General features: G+C 35.8%; 1 protein-coding gene across 2 annotated transcripts in view; it reads right to left on the bottom strand.

Annotated features, from left to right (window-relative positions):
• TCF12 (transcription factor 12) overlaps window positions 1-27087 on the bottom strand; it is a 349621-nt gene that overhangs the window by 167238 nt on the left and 155296 nt on the right. For both annotated transcript variants that reach the window (XM_012658059.1, XM_012658058.1), the window contains exon 5: window positions 17330-17432. In XM_012658059.1, the coding sequence (XP_012513513.1) occupies window positions 17330-17432 (103 nt within the window). The remainder of the gene's footprint in view (window positions 1-17329; window positions 17433-27087) is intronic.

Genomic DNA, 27087 nt, shown 5'->3' with positions numbered 1-27087 from the left:
TTAACCATTCACCTAACAAAGGAGATTTGGGTTGTTTCCAGTTTTGAGCTATTACAAATAAAGCTGTTATGAACATTAACATTCAAAATTTAATGGGAACTTAGGTTTTCTTTTCTCTGGAATAAATGTTCAAGAGTGCCACTGCTGAATTACATGGTATTAATATTTGCATGCTTAGCTTTATATTGAACTGCCAAAACTGTTTTCCAGAATGGCTGTACCATTTTACATTCCCACTAGCAACATATAAGTGATCTGGCTTTTCCACATCTTCACCAACATTTGGTGTTTTGACTATTTTTTATGTTAGACATTTTAAGAGGTATGTAGCCATATATCATTGTGATTTGATTTGCATTTCCCTAATGACTAATTTTAGGGCAGTGAAACACTGAACATTTCTTCCTGCACTTATCTGCCCTCTGTATACCCTCTTTAGTGAATTATCTGTACATGTATTTTGCCTACTTCCTAGATGGAAGTTTTTCCGTTGATTTTTGAGAATTATTAAATATTTTAACAATAATCCTTTGTCAAATACGTGATTTACAAATATTTCATTGCACTCTGGGGCTGGTCATTTCATCCTCTTAACAGGGTCTTTCACAGAGCAAAAAGCTTTTAATTTTAATTAAGTCCAATTTATGAGTATTTCCTTTTATGAATCTGCTTTTTGTGTCATGTCTAAGAACTCTTCACCTATGCCTAGATCCCAAAGATTTTATCCTATGTTTTTAAAAAAATCTTACATTTACATGTAAAGTCTTGACCCATTTTGAGTTAATTGTTGTATAAAGTATGAGGTTTAGGTTCAAACATTAAGTACTTTTCCCTACGGATGTCCCATCCCCCATAATTTATATCACAAATATTCATACTATTAGATAGATTTATTTAAGTATTATTTTGTTCACAGTAAGACTATCACCATCAATACCACTCAGTTTGTCAACTCTTAGCTGTGGCAGTAGTGACAAAGTGTAGATCAATAGCGACATTTAGTTTAAGCTACAGGTATTACTTCAAGGTGACAATTTTACTTAATTCTCATACAGTGAATGTCTGTGCACTATGGTTTAAAAAGTTCAAGATGCCAGGCCCTTTCAGATCATGTGTATATTCAATCAGAAAAATTATTCTCTTCCAGGTAACTGCTTTTCTCCATGTATCTTTGTGACTCAATGTCCCCATGTATGTCCAACGTCTCAGTCTCAGGCCATAGCAGAACACAAGAAGGGCCTTTTAAACCTATCTGGGCATGCGGGGAACAACTATTTTGGAAATTTTTAAAAAACAGATTTTATTTTTTAGGAAAGTTTTAGGTTCATAGCAAAATTGAGTAAAAAGCGCAGAGTTCCCACACACCATCTGCCTCCAAACACACACAGCCTCCCTTACTATCAACACCTCACACCAGAGGTGGTATATATTTTATAATCAATGAACCTATATTGACACATCATTATCGCCCAAAGCCCATAGTTTACGTTAGGGTTGGTGCTGTATATTCTGTTGGTTTAGACAAATATATAATAGCATGTGACCGCCATTAAAATACCATACAGAATAGTTCCACTGCCTAAAAATCCTCTGTGCTGCACCTATTTGTCTGTCATTCCCCCTTAACCCCTAGGAACCAACCACTGATCTTTTTACTGTCTCCATAGTTTTGCCTTTTCCAGAATGTCATAGGTGGAATTATACAGTATTCAGCCTTTTCAGACTGGCTGCTTTCACCTAGTTATCTGCATTTAAGGTTCCTCCACCATGCCTTTTCATGGCTTGACAGCTCATTTCTTTTTAGCACTGAATGGTATTTCTTTGTCTGATGTACCATTGGTTTATTTATCCATTCACCTACTGAAGGGCAACTTGGTTGCTTCCAAGTTTGGCAATTATGGATAAAGGTGCTATAAACATCTCTGTGCAGGTTACTGTGTGGATGTAAGTTTTCAATTCCTTTGGGTAAACACCAAGAGTACAACTGCTGAACTTGATGGTAAGAGTATGTTTAGTTTTGTAGCAATCCGTCGAACTATCTTCCAAGTGGCCACACCACTTTGTAGTACCATCAGCAATGAAGGAGAGTTCCTGTTGTTTCACATCCTTGCCCCCATTGGTATTGTCAGCATTTGGATTGTGGCCATTTTAACAGGTATGTAGTGGTATCTCATTGTCGTTTTAATTTGCAATTCCTTTATAACATACCATGTTCGGCATTTCCTCATAGGCTTATTTGTCATATGTATGTCTTCTTGGGTGAGGTGTCTATTTAGGTCTTTTGTCCATTTTCTTCATCAATTGTTATTTTTCTTATTGTTGCATTTTAAAAGTTCTTTACATATTTTGGATAACAGCCCTTTATCAGACATGACTTTTGTAAATATTTTATCCCAGTGTGCAGCTTGTCTTTCTCATTCTCTTGAGCAATATAAAAATATTGTGAATACATGGACATGGTAATATCATGCACATGGTACAAAATACAAAAGGATATACAGTGAAGTTTCTTTCCCCCTTTTGTCTGCCAAGAGTTCCCTTCCTAGAAAACACACACTGTTAACAATTTCTTGTATATTGTTTCAGAGATACTTTATCCAAACACAAACAAAAATGTGCATTACTTTTTTAAATATACTTTTTAGTTTGGGATAATTTTACATTTCTAGAACTGTTTCAAAGTTAGTACAGAAAGTTTCTATAAACTCTTCATTTAGTTTCCCTTACATCTTACACAACCATGCTACATTTGTGAAAACTAAGAAATTAACAGTAGAACATTCTATTAACTAAACTCAAGACTTTATTAGAATTTTACTACTTCCTCTACTAATGTAATTTTTCTGTTCCCAGATCTAGTCCAAGATACCGCATGCATTTAGGTATGTATCATTTCTAACACAAATCAAAAAAACTTTGCATGCTCCTCTGGACTTAGCCTTTTTTACTTAATGTGTCTCAGATATCCTTCTATCAATACATAAGGATGTGACTCTGATGACTGTATAATTTGCCATGTATAGATGTAGAGTGATTACTTACTTAACCAGTCCTCTAATTTCTGGCGGCTTTCTAGTTCCAAATAGGAACTACTGCTGTCTGCTATTTGATCTGCTTTTTATCCCTATCCTGACATTAATCAACCACTTTTTGAAAATCCCCTATAATGAACATAATAACTCCCATTTATATAACACTTTACAGTTTATGAAGTGGTTGCAATATCCAATTATCTTATTTAGTTCTCACAACAGTCCTGTAAATTTGCACTAATGTCCCATTCTGCAAATGAGAAAAATAACTGAGAATCTAAATGATTTGCTCAAGAGCACAAATCATCACCAAACCAGGGTTTCTCATCCAAAAACTTTTCTTATAATGCAGGTACTATGAGACAAACACAGAGGTGTAAAGACATGTTCCCTAACCAAGGAACTTTAATTTAACTAGAAAGTCAATTTTATACACACATTAAGAGATGATAATGTTAGGTTATTAAGTATGGAATGTCCGATTTCCTTAAGTACTAAGTTTGACAGTTGATATCTCTGGCATTTCACTTTGACACTTCCTGTTTTTTTGTTTGTTTGCTTGTAAAGGTATATCCTCATTCTGTCCAATGCATGTTTTGGCTGGTGATTATCTTTCGAATTTTTTTCTTAGAGCAATTTTGTGAAACCATGGATACATCAAAAATTCGTGTTATTTTCAAATATGAGTTCCACTGTGGAACCAACGCAGTGCCGACAGCTTGAAATATCAACGAAGTGTTTGGGAAGGATGTGGCTAATGGACGCACAGTAGGTCAGTGGTTTGAGAAGTTCCATTCTGGTGATTTTAATTTTGAAAATGAGCCATGTAGGTGGCCCGAGACCAAGGTGGATAATGATGAGCTGAAAGCTGCAGTGGAAGCAAATCCATTTCAACCTACGTGTGAATTAGCAACAAGGTTTGACATTACTATTCCAACAATATTGGACCATTTGAAACAAATGGGCAAGGTAAAGAAGCTAGATAGATGGGTAGCGCATGAATTAAATGAGCATCAGAAGAGAAATCGTCGACGCTTACCTTTCTTTGCTGTCACGACATAAAGGCGAAAAATTTCTACACTGTATTGTTATGTGTGAGGAAAAATGGATTCTTTTTGACAATCTCAAGTGTTCAGCACAATGGATGGATAAAGATGCAGTGCCGAAACAAAGTTCGAAACTGAATATTAATCAAAAAAAGTTAATGGTGTCTGTTTGGTGGTCCAGCGCTGGTATTATCCACTACACCTTCATGAAACCTGGTCAATTGATTACAATGGATGTCAACTGCAACCAGTTGGACAAAACAATGAGGATGCTTGAGATTAAGCAGCTGAGACTGGTCAACAGAGACATGCCAATCCTCTTGTAAGAAATGCTCGACTACATGTCCCGCAAATAATGCTGCTCAAACTACAGCAGCTGGACTTGGAAACTCTTTGTCATACATCGTATTCACCAGACCTTGCAACCAAGTGATTACCACTTCTTCCAGCCTTTGGGCCACTTCTTTCAAGGAAAAATATTCAATTTTCAATAAGCTGTGGAAAACGCCTTTCACGATTTCATCACCACTTGCTCTCCAGACTTCTTCTCTGCTGGTATAAACAAGCTACTGTTAAGATGGCAAAACTGTGTCTATAGTTTAGGTGCATACTTTGATTAATTGTACTGCTTTTCGTTTGAGACATAATAAACTAGACTTTTGATTCAAAATCGGACATTTCATATTTAATGACCTAATACAAGGTATTATCTATTAAGGAACTTCACAGAAAAGGTAGAATTTGAAAACTAAGTAGCAGTTATGTATGTAAGATAAGGACAGGAAAGATAGGTGAGAGGGAACGAGTGATAGTGAAGAACGCCAAAACCCTGCTCAGAGAGGAAAGCAAGGAGATCACTCAGACCAAGTAAAATTAAATAAAATAAATAAAGAATTTTTCTCATGGCTCCACACAGGGAATCCAGCTGCTTAGTATATTGTGACAACTATCTTAAGGCTCCCAACAAGAGTCTGCTAACAATATTTTTGGATTCTGTGGCTAAACATTTTTTTTCTTCCTCTTCTCTTAATTACTATATAAGGTATTCATATTTAAACAAAATATTAATTTTTTCTGTATAAATATGCATGTTCACTGTAAAAATATAGTATATTTTCACAAATATGGCATATTTCCTGGTACTTAAGTTCAATCAGACCGAAGTTAACTTTTTGATATTTTTCTTTCAATTTTGTAATCTACACACATTGTGATAATATATTATTCTGCCTTTCTACTATGAAATGTTATAAAAAATTTTTATAACAAAATATTATTTTAAAAGGTAATTTTTAACAAGCACAATGTTATCCGTCATGTGATCGTATTATGATTTAACTAGTTCCCATATTGCTAGACATTTTGGTGATACTAATTTTTCTTTATAAAATACTGTGACAAGCATTCTTGTATACACATCTTTACGTGCATTTGCAATTACTTCCTTAGGTTAAATTCCTTCCTAGGTAGAGATACAATGTGTTCTTTTTATTGGGTGTAAAACTCCATCTTCATAAGTGTTTAAGGCACTATTTTCCTTCCACATATACCGTGGTAAATTTGGAAAGTTAGAAAGCAAACTGTAACAAAGAAAACGGTTGGAAAGTTCAGATGGGCTTCATTGTCCTAAAACTGTTCACTGCAGCAAGTTAATCAAAGGAATCGGGAAAAGATTAAAAGAAAGATAAAAATAGATGGAGAGGATACACAAAAGAACACACAAATTATCTGACAACACAATTACCTATCTGGTAAGGCTTCAGCTGCCAAGAAGTACAACAAATGCCCATAAGAATATATATGTACATAAATATGTCCCTCCACTATCGCTAGGGGAAAAGTAAATTATAAGCAGATACCTGCTAGTATATCCAGTACCTGAAGATGTTTTCTAGTAATTTTATAAAATACTTCACAGTAATATAATTAAAAACAAAATACCTCATTGAAATCTTATTGTAAAATGAAATAAAAGCCTACACTTAACATATGCTCCTATCTTGTCTAAGCACATAAGCCCATGTGTGTATGCACGAACACATCACCCCCAGAATAAAAGTGCTCTGCACTTAATGTTGTCACTAAATGACTGCATAATTTAATTTCCTTGCAATCTATTAGCCTGTAGGAAAAGGAATAAAAAAGTGGATGAAAATTCTTTGGAGTGAGCATATTTCATTTTATATAAACCTGAGCAAAAATTTATAAAAATTCTAAAATAACAAATATAGCACTATATTTTTGCTTAAATCCTTTAGATCAGTGGTCCCCAACCTTTTTTCCGTCAGAGACTGGTTTCATGGAAGACAATTTTTCCATGGACAGGGGTGGGAGGTGGTTTCAGGATGATTCAAGTACATTAGATTTATTGTGCAGTCAAACCTCTCTGCCAATGATAATCTGTATTTGCAGCCACTACCCAGCGCTAGCATTACCACCTCAGCTCCATCTCAGATCCTCAGGCATCAGATTCTCATAAGGAGCATGCAACCTAGATCCCTCACATGCGCAGTCTGCAGTAGGGTTCATGCTCCTATGAAAATCTAATGCTGCTGCTGATCTGACAGGAGGCAGAGCTCAGGTGCTGATGCAAGTGATGGGGAGCAAATATAGACGAAGCTTCCCTGGCTCATGGCTGCTCACCTCCTTCTGTGTGGCCATTTCTAACAGGCCATGGATAGGGTTTGGGGACTGCAGCTTTAGATAGAAGTAAGCCTCAAGATTAATAATATAAAAATCAGAAAATTTCTCAAACACAAATCATTAATCATGATACATGAAATTTTAAAAATGTATTTTATGAACTACAATAAACCCATAATTTACAATTATCTTACAAAAATTATTCACATACAAGCCTAGAAAAATGCTGTAGTATTTTTATTGCACACACCCTTCGGGAAGATTCCCAAGCTAGGAGTGTAGATTCTTACTAAAGCAACAGTATACTTTCAATGATTGTGCCCTTCTCACACAATCCTCTCAGCACAGATTCCTCCTATAGACTCTCAGTAGCTGTTCTCTGAAGACCTCTCTCTACAGAGGTACCCTACTGCCACTTCTCTATCGAGCAGCCTAATTTTCACTTTTTCCTCTCTTAATGTAGTTCAATTCACTAAAGCCACAGTCTTTCATTGCCATTGAGAAGTAGTTTCTTTTTATATAGTTTCATATTATAGAAAAATAAGGGAAAAAGAGGATTTAAGATGGAGAAAATCTAACATTTGCCTAGAAAGCCAACTTACCAATATCATATTTGAAGACAAAAACAACAGAAAAACAACTCACCTAATAAGTAACTTACTATTCATTATAGAGACAAGGAAGCCCTGTAAATTTTAGAAATAATTCTCTACCATTACCACAAGCACCAATCAGCATTATGTGAATATTTATAAAACACACACACACACACACACACACACGCAAAAAAACCTGATACTTTCCATAGAATTTTACATGTATGACTTCTTTACTCTTGAACAAATTGGCAGAGTTGCTACTGTTTAAAATATGTTTGTTAAATTATCTAGCACAAGATTGGCAAATTACAGCCTATGGTGTAAATCCAGGCCACCAAATGTTATTTTTATAGCCCATGAGCTAAGAATGGTTTTTACATTTTTAAACGGTTATCTTAATATAAGTACCTGTATAATATCATTGATTTTGCCTTCTGGACCACAAACTGTATACTATTTCTTATCTGGCTCTCTGTGAAAAAGTTTGCTGACCTCTGATCTCAGGAATCAGTATGGAAAAGTACTTTAAGTGAAATTATTATAAGTAATAATAAAATTTATAATTAACTATAAATAAACTAATTGATTTAATTTGCTGTGAAGTGGCCTCGTACTCTACTCCCATTTAATTGTGACTCCCTAGAAAATCTGCAGAACCTGATAAGTCTGACAATCCTCCAGAGGTATTCTCAAAGTGAATAACAAGTATGTAATACAAGAATGACTATGGAACAACCAAATCACACCATGTTTGTGGCAATAGTCAAAGAAACATTCAAGAATAAAGAATTATGTAACATCTCAGCCCCATATATATAATATATATGCATGTATGTGTATGTTTATGTATATCAGAAAGTCCTAAAATATAGGCAGAATGGTAAGTTTTAGGTTTCATAAAAACCTAAAATCACAAGGAACAACAACAAAATCCAAAGTTTATGTCACAGGAAACATGAGTTATGAAAAGCAAAGGCTGAATTTTGTAAGAGAAAAAGAAATAAGCTGAGATGTGAAGGAGATTACAAAGATGGTGAATTGACACTCAAAATAAGCAATGGTCTTTTCAGGGGCTTCACTTAAAATGTGAAGCTTATTAAACACCAGCAACGTAGTAAAAAATCTATACAGCTATGAATACTTTCAAACAATAATAGTTGCATAATTTAAATCAAAGCAATTCAGTACATGCTTTCAAATTTTAAAAAAAATCACTTTTATTTGATAGCTAATTAAAACTGATACAAACACTGTGAACACTAATCAAGCTAGTGCTAACTCTTTACTTTGAAAGAGGTTCCTGAGTTTTCAGGGTATGGGGAGTATCAGGAGCACCTCCCCTACCTCTGGTCTTTATGACAACCATGTTATTTCTCAACGCTCCCAGCTGAGAACCACTCAGGCAGATGATCTCTAAGGTCCATTTCTGTTCAAACATTTAGTATTAAGCATTTATTTTTAATAAAACACACAGAAAACCTTTATTAAATGATAAAGGCATCATTATTACCACAAGTGAATCTGAAATGCTACCACACAGGAGGCACAATCTGATAATGCTGCTGTAAGATTTTTCCTAATCAAAATAGTGTCACAAATTCTCAACTGTGTGCGCTACAGTGTGCTTCCGAAATTCTATTCATCTAGCAAAACTGTAAAGCTTATAAAAGTTCTTTAAAACAATCTTTCTTTTTTCTTTAGTAACCAAGTAGCCACAGCCCCTGGTACCCACCTCACTACAGGCAGAACTCAGAATATCCTCAGTTCAGAGTTCACGTTCACTTGGCAAGAATTAAACACAAACAACATGATGATTCCAGAAAGAACCATTTATCAGATCTATGCCACTGGCCCACTATAAAACTGTAAGGAACAGTAAAGATTACTGCTGATCGTAGACAACGCACATGCAAGTGACGATGAGCAAACGGATTTGGTAAACAAGTAAAAATAAAAGTGATCCTCCTTATTTGTGTCCCTAGAGTTACCAGTTCGCAAAGTTGCACAGTTAAGTCAAATTGTGACCTCATGAAAATATTCATTAGACCAGGTAACTTAAAAAAATTAAAAAATTTTAAAAAGTCTCTGTGAAATATCCCCTACAGACCTACAGATAGTATAGATGCCATGTCTCAAGCTAAAGTCAATGGCTTTTGTCAATCTTTTGCTAAATATTCCATAATACAAAACAAATACAAAAGAAATCCACTGTAAGTTGAATATCATGCAAAAGACTGAAGATTTCATGAAGTCCATGAAAATGATGTTAAAGAACAATTTAATCAAATATAAAATTACTGACAGATTAGGATCTAAGAGTCAGTTAATAATTGAAGAGAAAATCAACAACATTCAAATGTAAAATAAAGAACATACATTAACATACTACCATAGAATTTTCTGGAGAAAAATATACACCAAAAAAAATCAACAACACATTCTTTTTAAATCTAAGACCTAGTGGATAATGTAAATTATAGTTTGTTTTATTACTATTACTTTCTTGTTTTAGCTTTAATTTTCAAAATAAAATTCAAATAAAACATTTTTTCCCTATACTTTCAGAAATCTTGTTTACTCTTTTAAGTAAGTCACTCTGGGACTAATTACCCATAGATAAGCAGGATCTGAGTCTATACGAGAGTACTCTGGAAAGTGTAAAACGTCTCTCCCAAAAAAGAAGCCATTAGGTCATCTCTGGCTCATAGAAATGGTTATCAAAAGTCATTTTAATCATGGAAGGTGGCTGCTTTTCAGGCTGTAGAGGCAAGGTAGGGGCATGGAAAGGGATGATATAGTATATCTCCCCTGAAAGAAAACATTCCATACCACTAAGGAATAAGGTATCCTGCAGTATTGTCAGAAAGAACAATTTAGAGCAATTTAGAAAGACCAGAGTGAAAAACCTAGAAGGAGAAAGAGAGAGACCAGAACAACATACACCTGCCCTTTCCCACTTCTCAAATCCCCTCTCCTTGGCTTGATATGCCTCTCCAGTTTTATCTCTTTTTTTTTTTTTTTCTCACTGTGTTGCCCAGGCTAGAGTGCCGTGGCGTCATCCTAGCTCACAGCAACCTCAAACTCCTGGCTCAAGCGATCCTTCTGCCTCAGCCTCCCGAGTAGCTGGGACTACAGGCATGCGCCACCATGCCCGGCTAATTTTTTCTATGTATTTGTAGTTGTCCAATTAATTTCTTTCTAATTTTAGTAGCGACGGGGTCTCGCTCTTGCTCAGGCTGGTTTCGAACTCCTGAGCTCAAACAATCCGCCCATCTCGGCCTCCCAGAGTGCTAGGATTACCGGCGTGAGCCACCGCACCCGGCCGTTTTATCTCATTTTTTCAACAACCACTTGTAAGATGAAAGAGGAAGGCTTGATGACATTATTTGAACCCCTAGATCGTCCATGCCAAAATCAATCTATTCCTAGCCTTCTTGGATATGTGGGTCAATAAATGCCACTTTTTATTTAACCTAGTTTAAGTTAGATTCTATCACTTATAACAGAAAGAATTCTGGCTAATAGACTGGATTAAATGCTACTCCACAATAAACCTGTTCCTTATTACTTCTGGTTGTGCCTGATCTTAGTCTCTTCTGAATATTTCTAAGAGTTTCTTTGTCATCATTCACATTTGCCATGTATAATAATTATTAAAATTCTTATCTTACCTCTCCTCTCAGACTAAAATAGTAAAGTGTGTAAAGACAGATTCAATATTGTTCACCTTTATATTCCAACATACGGTACTTTAACATAGTAAAGGGCAGAACAAATGGATGAATGGAAACATGGAAGAGATGGAGGAAGGTGTTCAACAACTGAGACTGGTTAATGAGGGTCTAAGCGGCAGCAAGAGGAGATAAAAGATAATCAGAGCTATAATGATGAAAAAGGCAGCAAACAAAGGGTTGAACATGAGAAGTAAAAAAAGAAATAAAAACAACAATGTAATAGAAAGGAACTGTGAGATAATTAGAATCAAGAGGGTCAGGCCATGTACCTTAGTTACTAACAAGTCATTTCATTTTTCTTGGCTTTAGTTTCTTTAATTGTAACTAGGTCTCTTTCACTCAAGTTTCTCCCAAGTGCTGGCATTCTGTGTTTGTAAGCACCCGAAGGTCAGAGAATGCAGATCAATGAATATACAATCATATCCTTTCATGAGACACAGGGTTAATATAATAAAACACTGGAGAAAGTATGAAGGCCTCTTCCTTATGAAATAATGTCAAATCAGATACTAAGCCACACAGTTTCCCCTAAGCACAATTATAATCATTTTCATTATCTCATCTAGTGAAGGAATTTCAAGTATATCAAACTTAGACATCTTTTGAGGTAGAGTTGGCTTTTTTTTTGAGACAGAGTCTTACTCTGTTGCCTGGGCTAGAGTATAGTGGCACTGTTGTAAGCTCACAGCAACCTCAAACTCCTGGGCTCAAGCAATCCTACTGTCTCAGCCTCCCGAGTAGCTGGAACTACAGGTATGAGCCACCATGCCTGGCTAATTTTTTCTATTTTTGGTAGAAATGGGGAGCTCTTGCTCAGGCTGGTCTCCAACTCCTGAGCTCAAGCAATCCTTCTGCCTTATCCTCCCAGAGTGCTAGGATTACAGGCATGAGCCACCGCCCCACCTGAGGGTAGAGTTTTACTGCGCTTTGATATTCTGAAAATGGTGATTTCACATATTTTGTAACTCTAGGAGATTTCTGGATTTATCATAAATTATAGAGTAGGCAGTATCAAGTATACCAAAGAGTTTTGTTTGAAATTTGATTGTCTGAAGTATTGAATATATAGTAAAAAGTGCACTTGGGTTTAAATTCCCAGACAAGCCCACAGAAATCTATTTAACCCACAATGAAATGGAAATAAAACATAGCAGCTGTTACCAGATAGGCCCTTTAAATCCTGAGGTAGAGAGGGGTGGAGCTGAGCAAAGAGACTCTAGCAACAGTGGAAGGACAGCAGGATTGGTTATAAATCAAATATTTATAAGCAGAGGTTTAACAGTAACATATTTAAAGGATTAGACCCAATCTGTTAAATTAGCTGACTAAAATGAGTTATAAAAATATATATAATCAGCCCTCCATTATCTGTGGGTTCTACATCCATGGATTCAACCATCTGTGTATTCAAAATATCTGGGGGAAAAAATGGATAGTTGCATCTGTACTAAACAGATACAGACTTTTTTCTTGTTATTATTCCTTAAATAATATAACAACCATTTGCATGGCATTTACACTGTATTAGATATTATATGTAAGGTATGTAAGGTAGAAATGATTTAAAGTATATGGGAAGGCTGGGCACAGAGGTTCACACCTGTAATCCTAGCACTTTGGGAGGCTGAGGTGTAAGGATCACTTCAGGCCAGGAGTTCGAAATCAGCCTGAGCAACAGCGAGACAGTGTCTCTACAATAAATAAATAAAATTAGAAGGGCTTGGTGGCGCATGCCTGTAGTCCCAATTAGTAGGGAGGCTGAGGCAGGAGGATCACTTGACCCCAGGAGGTGGAGGTTGCAGTGAGCCACGATGATGCCAAAAATGAAAGAGAGAAGAGAGAAGAGAGAGAGAGGATGGGAGGGAGGATGTGCCTAGGTTATATGCAAATACTATGCCATTTTATATAAGGGACTCGAGCATCCATGGATTTTGGTATCCATGGTGGGGGGAGAGGCTAAACCAGACCCCCACGGATACCAAGGGACAACTGTACAGCAATTCCATTAACATCGTGCTATTTTACTTTTCAGAGAATTTTCACGTATTTTTTTTTCTTTAAATAACCAGAAGCATTTCCCAATATGTGTCCCATGGAAAACTAGTCCCCCAGAAGCTAATGATGCTTTTTACACAAAGGCTTCTGTGCATGATATGAATCTCGATGTAGCGGGCTAAACAAAGTTAAATAAGCTTTATGTTTTTTCAGTCTTCAACATCCCAAAGTACAATCTGAATCTCTAAGAGCAAACAACTGATATACAATGCTGTCCAAAGTTATTTCACTATGCAATCTTTTTTTTCACAGTCATCTCTCAAGACTAGTATCTCTAAACCTGGGGGAACATTATGAAGAAAGAACAAATATCTTACATCCAAATAGGATGGCCTAATGGAAAGAATACTCAACTGAGAATCAGGAGACATGGGTTCTACATTCAGTTTTGCCATTTACCAGCTCTGTGACCTCAGGAAAAACCACTTACTTGTCCTGTGCCTTAGTTTTTATCATTTGCAAAACAGCGATTATAATTCTAGCTGCAGCCTTTTTCAGGGTTGAATAAAAGTTATTAGATATATGAGATTATGGTATTATAAAATTCAGAAGACCTTTGAGAATATCCAGCATTACCCTATCAGAAAGGTAAAGTATTTTTTCAGGATCTAGATTAAAATCTACATTTCCTAACTCTTAGCCCTGCATTCCCCCCCCTAAACAAACACACATCCATTTCTATTTTTTAACAGAAAAAATATTAACAAACCATCTCTAGAGGCAAAATAGGGTCTCGGAAAGGAACACAATTGAAGGTCTTAGAAAAAGTGAAAATTGAAGGTAATCTTACCTCTTCAGTCTCCCATTTATAACACATGCATACACCCCCCCCCGCCTCAATAAATAAAGCTTTCGTAAACATGGAGGGGTAGAAAGATAATAATTCATTCCACAATCATTTAGGGAAGTTAGGCAATTTTGTGAAATAATTCCTGTCTATGTTCAATTAGTAAACTGGTCGTTAGTCACCAAAAATATGACTAACTATTAACAGGTAAAGGAAAACAAATTTTACTGAAATTAATGAGGTGATGAAGGGTGGAGAAAAGGACCAAAGCTGGAAAAGGCTAGAGACAGCAAGGCTATTTGGTGATAGTACTGCAATTAATTGCTATGATCAAAGTTTTGCACAAAGTTTTAGTATAACACAGGATAGAATCACCTGATGCTAACAACCTACTGATGTGCCAAAAGAGTATAGTACTTATCTCACCTGAAACGTAAGAAAAGCCCTCTTTTCCATATTGACAAATCTACAGGACAATTCTGCAATTGATAAAAAGAAACACTAACTGATCCAGTATAATAGCTTTACTTCCTGTGTAAAACACTTCAAAATATCTAAATGAATATAGAAATGCACTTTCTGTGGCAAATTGTTCATTAATGAATCATTATCAACCCTTGGTAGACTAAATTTCTCGTTTTTGCAATGTACAAAATCATTAAAGTGTTTGAAAGCTCTATCAGGGAAGGCAGTGGCACTTTATAATCCACTATTTCTTCAGGCAAATGTGCTTATGGCTGAACATAATACTCAAAATAACAACATTCCCTAGACATACAATCCCTCCCCTACTTAATGGTGTTTTCGTGTGTTGACAGCAATGATGAAATATGTTATCGCTTTCCTATTAGCTTTAACTGTTTCTGAGCATTCATCATTCACAGCCCCGTTGTTAACTGTTACCTGTTGTGATGCCTAAGTATCAATAGTTTCAAACGCTTTTAATAGTGTCATACACATCTCAGAAGAGCTTTAACAATTTAGGTTTTTCAGCCAGAAACTTCCTCAAATTATCAAACAACTAGTAAAGTGAATCTATCCACTGTAACTCTACTTTAGTGCTATAAACCCACATATTTCAGTATCAGTTCAGTTACTTCAGCTCGTATCAAACTGGATTGCCTGTTGCTGTACAGAACTGCACTACAATTTGAGACATTCATTTACAAAAGAAAGCTACTGTCATGCAGATTGCTTATATTGAGTTGTTAGATTGGGGTACCTCATTTGATCATTTTTACTGTAAATAAAGGAACTGCAGTAAATCAGATATTGCCAGTGACCCAGTAAATTTCTTTTGAACACATCTGCCTAATCATTTCAGGATTATTTCTTCCTCCTTTATATGTAAATAAACATTTTAAAATTAGGTAGTTAAAACTCACAATGAAAATGTATGGTCTATATTATATATCTGCACCTGTTACAAGGTAGTATCTACACAAGGCAGTTAAGATGAATGCAGATTTTTTTTAACTGAACTGTGAAGAGATTGGTGTGTTTACAAATCAAAATTGTTTTACTTCAAGACTTATTTTAGATGTTGGCTTTATACATAGGGTATGGATGACTATTAGAAGTATTCTAATAATCATCTGAAAACCGAAGAAACCAACAAGCACGTGCTCATAATTGCTCCAACTAAGAAAATGCTACCTCAAACTGAATTACAGAAATATTTTTAGTCAACAGCTGCTCAGAGCATGTGACTGACATGCATACCTCTTAGGATTCATTTAATTCCCACACTTGTCCCTCACAATTTTAATAGTCATCTTGGTTCAAAGCTGTGCTAATAATATAAATCCACTGGGCCTAAAAGTCACCACTGTCAGGAAGAATAAAGGTAAGAACATAAATACAAAAAGAACAATTTCTGATTTTTCACAGTTCGGAGTTATAGCTTCAATGAAGAAAGCTTAGTTTAATTTGAGATTATAAAAACATTGACATTAACTTGCCCTACTACACTTACTATAAACCCTACTTGGGGAAAAGTTACACTGCAAAAGGAAATTATTTGGAGTGTGGTATCTGTTTTACTTTGACGGTAAGCTCAACAGAAAATTTTAAAAATAATTAGAAAGTTTTCCCTAGCCTATAATAATTTTGTTCTAAATTTAATTCTGATTTTTACCTGGAATAATAATATATTTAATACCATGATTTTCCATTTGCATTTATTCTGAAACAAATTGTGATTCTAAACAAAGATTTTTATTGCTGATTAGATTTTTTTACTCTGGTGTCATTCAATGATTCTGGCTTCAAACTGTTGACTGCCTAAGGCAAAATTCACACCAGAATATCAGACTGGCTCCTCAACAATATAGAGGATAAGGGAAACAAAGACTATGCAAAGCAAAACCATTTAGAAAGAAATTGCAGACCACCAGGATTTGGGATTTGAGTAATCCACTTAGATTAGCATGACTGTGTCTTAAAAGGACAATTCTAAGATCACAATATAGGTCATGTCCTTAAGAAACAGAATAAATAATGAAATCAATGTCAATTACACAAATCTTCCATATTTACATGATGCCAATAACAATCGGTAAGACAAACTAAACAAAGTTTCTGTAATGTGCTCAGCCCCAGAATAAGCAAGAAGAAAAAATAATGTCATAAAACACACAGATTATTTTCAATCAGGTTTTGCAAAAAGGTAAAATAATCACTAAAAAAGAAAACAGAAAAAAGAAAAAGAATGGTTTGCAAACTGGGAAATAAACTTGGGCTTATTTCAGAATGAGCAATTCTAAACTATCACTTGAGAAAGAGAAGGGGAAGGAAAAGAGGAATGTTTTACAGGGGGTAGAAGGAGACAGAATATCTAACCATAAAGGTTTTGTCAAAATATAAAAATCAGCTTTAGGTGGTAGGTCATATTCTTCAAAGTGCAACTTTCAGTCTGGCGCTTTTGCAGATCAAAACTTTAAAAATTCCCATTATGAACCCAAGTGCTTAAAACAAATTCTGCAACATCTAAATGTACTATTAAGTTTTAATCAAATAATACCAAAAGAAATATTGTCCAATGTGAGTAAAATCTGCCTAAAATCACTCCGATGTCATACCACACACATACAGCTGTTAAGACAGATAGTAAATCACAAATACCTCTGAAACACTTCTCTGATCCAGAAAACAGAAAACATGTAGTGGTTGAGGTCACAAAGACACTGCCAAAATTGACCTTCAAAACATTGCTACTTCCTTTCTTGACATCAATAACACTAATGTTCTAAGAAAAGGCCCCAAATTTCTGATGCTTGCTCCTCAAGCTGAGCTGAATAAGGAAAGCCCTGGATGCCACCAGAAACTCAGAACTTTCTTCTAGATACTTACGTGTCCTTCCTGGACAAAGGGATAAAATGTCTCTGACCAAAGAGGCTTTGAGAAGACTACTTGCAGAGAATTACCAACTTACCCATCAGATTTGAGTTCATGAAAGGTGTTGGGGACAAGCCTTCGTGGGCCCCTAATCGACTGTCATTCAAGTGATCACTGTAATGAGGGCTGTCTGTAAAACCCTGGGAGGGGGAAAAAAAGACCAGAGTATTAAAGAGATTATTTGGCAGTCCTGCTAATTGAGCATAATGACACTTCCTAATTAATATACAGACTTACAAATGGTCACTCCTAACTAAGTTTCTTGTTCATTATTTGAAAGACTCAACAGCAGAAGTGCTCCTTTTATGCCTTTGAAGATTTTAAAGTGAAAAAACATTTTATTGATCTTAGAGAAAACTGAGTTTCTGAAAATAAACACTAACTGTGAGTGCCAATGTTTTCAAAGTATCAGCTCTTCTGAAGGGAGGCTACAAAAATTAAACTATTACTAAAATTAGCTCTAAGATCTCTTTACGTCCAAAAGGAAGTGCTATGGATCATTAAAAATAAAAGAATTGAACTAAGAAACTATATTTCAGTTGTAATAAATTAGGAAAAATAAACATTCTCTATCCTCCTATTCTTTTTCTGCCCCCATGCCCTACAAACAAAGGGTTAGGCAAGCTAGTGCTATTATTTCACAATAGCTATTATTAAATTTCTCCGTATAGCTTAGAACATGTTTTTTAAAAGCAAAAGAAAAAGAAAAAATAAAGTTTACAAATAAAATAAGTGTTACAAAATCCCTGTGGATTAAAAACTGTCCTGCTTCTCAGACTTTCACACACACTAAGTACAGCATCCCCTCCAAAATCACATTATTTCTAAACAAGGCTTTGAATCCTATTAATAACTGAAATTGCAGGTGATACCTATCCCTGTGCCAATAAAAAACTGTCAGTACAGACCAGAAAAACTTACAAGAGCCCCAAGTAAGGAGAAAAAACTGCCCTGGGTCAAAGAAACCAGAAACCACCTAGAATCCCCTGGGACTATAAAATCATCAATCACTGAACATTTATCATTGCCCAGACTGCAGGCTAACATTCAAGAAGACATTAATGGGGCTGAAACAGGCCTCACTATCTTTGCGGGCATGCTGTCGGTTCAACCAAAGCACTAGCAACCAAGGGCTAAATAACTGGCAAATCATTACAATTGCTTATGGATGCATGTCACAACTCCTTTTGCTGTTCTGTTTAAAACTAATCTTCTGGGAGTGCTAATTCCCAAATGAATATCTTTGTTTCAGTTTTATCTGCTTTAGAATCACTGATATATATGTGATAGACATTCAAGAAGAATCTGGGTGACGTTTACAACTTGGTTATGACCACAAGGGTGTCCTCTGGTAATTACTATCATAGCCCTGTCTGTCATAGCCACATGCAGCAGAAGCTATTTACAAAACAGAATGGTTCCTAGCTAAGGTCACTCCACCGAGTTTACTTTTATCACTTAAAACTAACATTGTTAAAGTGCTAAGTGACATATACCACTATCTCACATATCTGGGTCTTCTCTCTGCCACCACTTCCGAACTGCTATTCTTTGCACGTAGTCAAAATAAGGCATCAAAATCTATAAAACGCTCACTGAAATATTGTTCAACATCCTAAAACAATATTCTCTAGAAAAATGCCAACTGAAATGTATTTGTACATCAGCCACATTATTTACATTACATTTGAATGTTAAAGGATAATGAAAGATTAATTTTGTATGCTCTTAGTTCTCTTCATTCTTGAAGTACAATAAAAAAACTTCTTTCTTCATAACTATAAAAATTATAGTTATAAAAATTAAAACACTAAAGTTGTTTTTTTAAAACTGTTTTCTAAAGCACCAGTATACAAATATATCTAAGTTTTAGATATACATTTAATGGTATCACCAAATGATTATACACAGTTTATTAACTTAATAGATGACATGCAGTACCATTTATCATACTAATATAAATTTTCTCTGTCCCCAGACTACTCAGAGAACACAACAATTATTTTACTGTCAACCACACAAAAATAATAGTAAGTACTATCCTTTATCCATGTGCACTCACATATTACAGAAGGCAGTATAGAATTTACCACAAGATTATTTCCCAGTCATAAATTGTTCCCAGACAATCCCACTTATAAAATCTGGGACTGTCATACTGCACCATAGAGTAGGAGTCCATAAACTTTTTCATCAAATACAAGATTTGAATATGAACCTTCAATATCTATTTATTCATAGATTATATACATATATTGTTATCAGTAAGTCATAATTTCCCTTAAGATAAAAATTAAATAGAAATTTTAATATCTTTCCCCACACCTTGATGGTTCAACTCAGAAAATATAATTTTCTTTCAAAGTCACTGCCCAAGAGGCAAGAAAAGGATAGTTCTTCATCTACAAATGCAAACTGTTGCTAGGGAAAGAACAAAGATAATCAGACATAAAAACGTTTGTCGTAGTTTTAGATCTAATATAACTGTATCCCAAAACCTCATTTCAAAGCCTGGAGAGTGGCTACTGTTTAAGATTACTCTTGTCATTGCTTCCGCAATGGTAGTAGTGACACCTACCCAGAATATAACTTTTGGTCAAACAAGATGAACAGCTATGAAACAACTTATAAACATTTAAGATTATCATAGGTTATATATTTAAGATCAATTCTAGAAATGTATGCAGGTAACTATTAGCATGTTAATGCATCATCCAGCTAGAGGATACCTAGAGCAGTGCTCTGCAAACTTCACTGTTCACATCAATAAACTAGAGATGCACATTAAGATGCATAAGGTCTGAGGGGAGGCCTGAAATGAAATCTACATTCTAACAAACAGGTAATGTTGATGCTGTTTGATGGTCCATGGACCACACTTTTAGTAGCAAGAACTTTGAAAAACTAGAAATAAAAATCTCTATAGAGGTCTGGAAAGGTGACAGTCAGATATCCTCCTCCAGAAACACCAGAAGTTTCCAGAAGTATAAATTAGGGAGAAATCTCAGAGTTAAAAAAAAAAAAAATTTAAAAATAAAGCAATTAGAATAACAAAGTATTTTTATGTATATATGTATTCATCCATGTAGTTTTAACTAGAAGTCAAATTGAGCCTCAATGAAAGAAACGGGTTAGTTGACTAGGAGTTTAAAGAGCAGCCTCCTCAAATATGACACACACTTAGACAATGAGCATGGTGTCCAAACAAGTAGAAAAGGCAAAAGGGGCAAATGCCATAATCCAAAGCAGTCACTGGGTGACAGAATAGCAGAGAACAAAGCAAAATAATGTTGTAACCTTCAAAGGGCTAGAGAACACAAGTGGAAGATGACTAGTCTAAGAAAGTCGTTGGAGTGACAAGAAACAAAAACCAAGCAAGCAATGGTTAAGATGGAGCCCAAGTAGGTCAGCCAATGAGGTTGGTAAATGAATGCTATTTCAATTTTGGAATATAAAGGAAGTAAATCAGTGAGTTCATTAAATACAAAACTATCATGGTGCGTTTTTCAAACTGATAGAAAGTTACCGTGCTAATAAAAAGGGGTCAAATCTGAACCCTTGGGGCTCCTAACGAGGTTCTTGAATTCTATAAAAATGGTTTTATCGTGAAAATAAACATTAATAAAAAATGAAATTTTTTAAATACATGAGATGATACACATTATGAAGGATAGAGCAATACTATCAGGATCATTTATTATACTATTAGCCACAGTATGATACTGACTGCAAAAGTATTTCCAAATACACCCTAAAAAATTTACTGTTCGCATCTTATGGCAAAAATGAAAGACACTCAAGAGATTAGTATTTGATAAAATCAGTTGACACATGGAGAAATTATAAAAACTGTTTAATTACATACATAGAATCTGTCTAAATTACAATTTAATTTGTAAATCTTAAATAATTCCATCTGAATGCTTAACACTTCACAAATGTTTTCATATTGTAAAATATGTTCTATAAAAAACATTTCATACTTTTCTCTATGTTCATTTCGAGATACAGGATTTAGAAATGTTAATCCCTGCTATAGTATGACAACAGACCCAAAGTGATTATTCAAAGCTGTTTCCATTTTTAAACCAGCCTAAACAGCACACAATCAATCAAATCTTTTGTTCTAGCAAAAAAAAAAAAACAACAACAACAACAAAAAACATCCATAACCTAGTATTATTTATATAATAGTACTCTCCTCTGGTTTGTCCCACCTCAAAAATACAAGAACTTTTCACTTGGTTGATTTTTTATTTTTTTTTTTAATTTCAGAATATTATGGGGCTACAAATGTTTTGGTTACATTAATTGCTTTTGTACTGCTTGAGTAAGTGTGCCCAACACCCAAATACTGTACAGTGTACCCGTTAGGTACGATTTCATCCATTCCCTCCTTCCCCCTCTGACCTGCATGAGTTCCATTGAGTTTTACTTCCATCTGAGCACATGAGTACTGATCCAATACTGAGTACATGTGGTGTTTTTTCATTCTTCGAATTCTTCACTTAGGAGGATGGTCTCTAGTTTCATTCGGATTGTTGCAAAAGGTATTAACTCATTTTTTACGGCTGAGTAGTACTCAATGATGTACACATACCACATTTTATTAATCTACTCATGAATTGATGGACACTTGTAGTTAATTTTTTAAATAGCTCATTTAAAAATTTTATTTCACCTAACCCATAAATATAATATAATCACTAGAGGACCTTCCCAACCTCAGAATAGATTTACGGTTTTTCAAGCCTACACTATTATTTCTTTGTATGAAAATCACTGTCTAATTCTATTCCAAAATAGTCTTTCCAATTCTTTTCAATGGCTTTTTTTAAAAGGGAGGGGGCAAAAAGGCTCTTCCAGCAAAAATTTATTTTCTCAGAAAAGCTTTCCCTGACCCTAACAAGACCAAATCAGGTGAGTTCATTCTGTACTCCCATAACAACAAACATTTCCATCCAACTGCTCACACTTACTAAAGCTGCCTACTTAATTATCCATTTAAATTATACCATAATTATCTGTTATAATTGCACAGCATAATGTAGTGGATAAATGTGGAATTTTTGAAGCCAGACTGGCAGATCTGAATTCCATCATTGTTACATACTAGCTGTGTGACCTGGGGCAAATTAATCTTTCTTTTCTCAGTTTCCTTAACTGTAAAATAGACATGATGCTAATAATATTACTTTCGCCTCAAAGGTTGGTGCAAAAGGATTAAATGAGTTAATATATGTAGCACTTGGAAAAGTTCCCAGCACACAGTAAACATACAATAAATGCTAGCCATTATTACTATCGTCATCCTAGTTAGAGATTGTTATGTCTTACAAATTCTGAGAGGGCAGGGATCATGTTTATTGTTTTCACAATTAAATTCTCAGAACAATGCTTGGCACATACACAGCAAGTACTCAATAAATGACAGGGATGGGAGGTTTCAGCTGCTAAATCTTTAAAATGCTGCAGAGCTTTAGATACTATAAATGTTCAATCAGTTTCTCCATAGAACACATAGTAACTATCAGAAAGGAGGGTGATAAGGTACTAGATTATCTAACTGGGTTGAACAAGTAATCACAGGTTTCTGGTATTAAAAGAGCTACAAGATTTCCCACCAAGTACTGAAACCCTATAGCCTCTAAGTGGGCAAAGCCAATAGAACCATCCAAACGCCATAAGCCACCAGAAAGTTCTAGATGAGGCCTGGATATAAATGAGTGGTTATGCTTCAAAGTTAAATAAAAATGGAAACAAGTAAGAATAAATGAAGTTTAAAAGACAGAAAGGTGTCCTTAATGTATTTCTTTATTTACCCCTATGATAAATTACCAAAATAAATATCTAGATGAATAAGGTTATACTTTTAAAAACAAATCCTTGAATGTGATTCTCTCTCTCAGTTAAACACACCTATAAAAAAAAGCCAGGTGGGTTGACTTGATCACAACACTCGGTTACCTGAGAGCAGAAACTACGTTCTGTATCATTCACTACTCAATCACAAGTGTAAAGTACACTAATGGGCATGTAGTAGGTGACTAATAAAATGTGTTAATTTAATGAATGAATGAAAAATAAAGAATCCCACAGTTAATGAATCAGGTCTACATCTGAAAAAGCTACATGTGAAGCTATTAATATTTAATATTTTAAGGTTCTGTTATCCTTTAACAGGCCAAGTGCTAATATATGATACATTTCTTTCCCTCCCTCCCTCCTTCCCTTCCTTCCTTCCTTTTCTGAGACAGGGTCTCGCTCTGTCGATTGGGCTAGAGTGCAATGGTGTCATCACAGCTCACTGGAACCTCAAACTCCTGGGCTCAAGAAATCGTCCTGCATCAGCCTCTGAGTAGCTGGCACTACGGGCACACGCCACCACACCTGGCTAATTTTTCTATTTTTTTGTGGAGACAGGGTCTTGCTATGTTGCTCAGGTTGGTCTTGAATTCCTGGCCTAAAGCGATACTCCCACCTCGGCCCCCCAAAGTGCAGGGATTATAGGCATGACCTATCAGACCAGCTGGATTTTCTTAACAGGGAGCTAGATTTTGTAGTCTAGGTCCATAAATTTCTAAAGGGCAAAACCTTTTTATGATCCTAAAAGAGACTAGCAGAGAACTTTGTGTGTAATTAAACACTTAAATTTTTGTTCAGGTGATGAATCTCTTCAGGTAATGTTTTACTCTAACCTCTAACTTCAACACCTCTAACAAGTCTCTAATTGGCACAGGTAGAAGAAGAGGGAGAATCAAAAACCTTTAGAGGTAGAAAGGATACTCGGAAAGTATGATGGATACATGAAATACTGCTTAGTGCAAAGGCATGTATAAAATTAACTACCTTAAAAATTGTACTATAAATATAATGCAACATACATAAAAATTTTAAGGAAACATTAATTTCCTAAACTAATGTACTAACTTTACATCTGTAAAAGGTTCATATTAATAAAAAGATTACATTCACATTAATATATAATTCTCCCCACTTTGCCTTCTACAAATTTATTGTACTTTCAAAAAGTATTATACTATGAAATATTAGAGAATTTTTTTTAAAGAGCTAGTCCTTCACAAATAGTTGATTGAGAAGCACTAATTTAATCCTTGGTACTAAAAATGTAGTTCTCAGAACACCTCTATTGGCAAATTCTGGGAGCTTACTGAAATGCAAAAATTCTGGCACAATCCTAGACATAATGAATCAGAATCTGTATTTTAACAAGATTTTCAGGAGATTCACAAACAAACTGAAGTCTCAAAAGAATTGGTCAATATTATCTTGTAAGTCACGGGGCCTGATACATCGTAAAACAGTGTTAGCCCTATTATTTCTTCTTCTAGTACCACTACCACCATATCAGATCTTAAAGAACACACATTTTAAAATCGTGATTCCACTCACTGTCATGTTCATAAATCTGCCTATCACATATGATATGCAACCAGGTAAAATTAAGTAAGAATTAAAATGTTACTCTGCTCCAAAAGACTCTAAGATTTTGTATAATTTAAAGCTTTTATCTTCTAACTACGAGAAATCAACAGTATAATGACTGAACACATAATAACTCCTCAATAAATATGTTTAAATATTCCCTGATATTTATAAAATCAATTAAAATAAATCGAACACAGGGAAAAATATAACTTTATTAAAATCCATGCACTAAAGAAGTAATAACTAATTGTAAGAAGGCGGCATGTTGGAAGGGGTAAGATGGCGGAGGAGAAAAACTGCCAACCAGAGTGTCTCTGCAAGAAAGACAGATTTTAGAAGAAAGTGGAAAAAAAAATAAACAGGCAGACAAACATAGATCAGATCAGGGTCAGAAGGAAGGCTGCCTGAAATTACACAAGACTCCATGGGAAGAAGTTGCAGAGAAGAACTGGAAGCAGGAGAAAGGTCCCCGGGGGGCTTGGAGACCAGTGACAAGGGTAGGTGGAGTGTTAAACTTCCCCTCTCTTGCATTTTGGACTGCTGGTGGGCTCCGGAGTGGTTAGAGAGACCTGCCAACACCAATCCAGAGATGGCCACCACCAGTGAGTGGTGAGCCTCTTGTGGACAGAGCACCAGGCTCCCAGCTTCCTTGGGGCACCTCCCATCCCATAGACACGAGCCGCTCAGATGGCGTCATATTGCTTCATTCTCCCCTTCCCCTTCTGTACTCATGGCTGCCAAGAGAGACAATTTAACCACCACCTGGAGGCATCTTCAGGGAACGGGACCTTTCCTTTTGGGGCCCTACAGCAGACTGAGGGGTACTCAGACTGTGAGCTCTCTAGCCGCCAGCGCTCCCAGATGCTGCTTGCCTGGTGACTCCAGGAGGGTGGGGCAAATCCTGAGGTAGAGAGACATTGATCCAGCCTGGGCACCCCATGGGTGATTTGAGACCAGCACTCCTCTCCCTGGCATGGTCAGGGATTGATATCCACAGCCCAAGGGAAAGGCCTGCAGACCAGATCCCATACACTGAGGGCTCCATCGCATTGCACCTGGGGCACAGAAGAGATATTTGTGAAGGAGCCTACTGAGGTGTGTGTGCCTTCAGGAGCAGATCAGTGTGCTTGAGGGGCAACCCTCCTCCCATGGGAGGGCCGTGTGCCCAGCTGAGGCTGTGATCCTGGGCAGGGAACCTGCCTACCCACATCACACCCACATTCAGATGCTTATCAAAAAAATAATTCATCACGACCAAGTGGGCTCCATCCCAGAGATGCAGGGATGGTTCAACATATGAAAATCTATAAATGTAATTCACCACATAAATAGAAGCAAAAACAAAGACCATATTGATCCTCTCAATAGACCAAAAAAAAGCATTCGACAAAATTCAACACCCTTTTATGATAAGAATGCTTAGCAAAATAGGAATTGATGGGACTTACCTAAAGATGATACAAGCCATATATGACAAACCTATAGCCAACATCATACTGAATGGGGAAAAACTGAAAGCATTCCCACTTAGAAGTAGAACCAGAAAAGGTTGCCTTTTATCACCGCTTCTAGTCAACATAGTGCTGGAAGTCCTAGTCAGAGGAATCAGACAAGAGAAGGAAATCAAGGGCATCCAAATGGGGGGAGAAGAGGTTAAACTATCACTCTTTGCTGACAGTATGATCTCATATCTAGAAAACCCCAAAGATTCCGCCATGAGACTACTGGAATTAATAAACAAATTCAGCAAAGTCTCAGGTTACAAAATCAATGTACAGAAATCAGTAGCATTCTCATACGCCAACAACAGTCAAATTGAGAACCAAATCAAAGACTCAATACCCTTTACAATAGCAACAAAGAAAGTAAAATACCTAGGAATACATTTAACTAAGGAGGTAAAAGACCTCTATAGGGAGAATTATGAAACACTGAGGAAGGAAATAGTAGAGGACGTAAACAGGTGGAAAACCATACCATGCTCATGGGTCAGAAGAATTAACATTGTTAAAATATTACCCAAAGTGACCTACAGATTCAATGCAATCTGTATTAAAATACCAACATCATTTTTCACAAATCTAGAAAAAATAATTCTACACTTCGTATGGAACCAGAGAAGACCCAGTATAGCAAAGCAATCTTAAGCAAAAAGAACAAATTGGGAAGCATCAATTTACCAGACCTCAAGCTATACTGCAAGGCTATAGCAACTAGAACAACTGGTACTGGCACAAGAACAGAGACATAGACCAATGGAACAGAACTGAGAACCCAGATATAAAACCATCCTCATATAGCAATCTAATCTTTGACAAAGCAGACAAAAACATACACTGGGGAAAA

This window comes from Propithecus coquereli, unplaced genomic scaffold, assembly GCF_000956105.1.
Source record: "Propithecus coquereli isolate 6110/MARCELLA unplaced genomic scaffold, Pcoq_1.0 Scaffold57, whole genome shotgun sequence".
NCBI lineage: Eukaryota > Metazoa > Chordata > Mammalia > Primates > Indriidae > Propithecus > Propithecus coquereli.
This window is presented reverse-complemented; position numbering and strand designations above follow the sequence as displayed.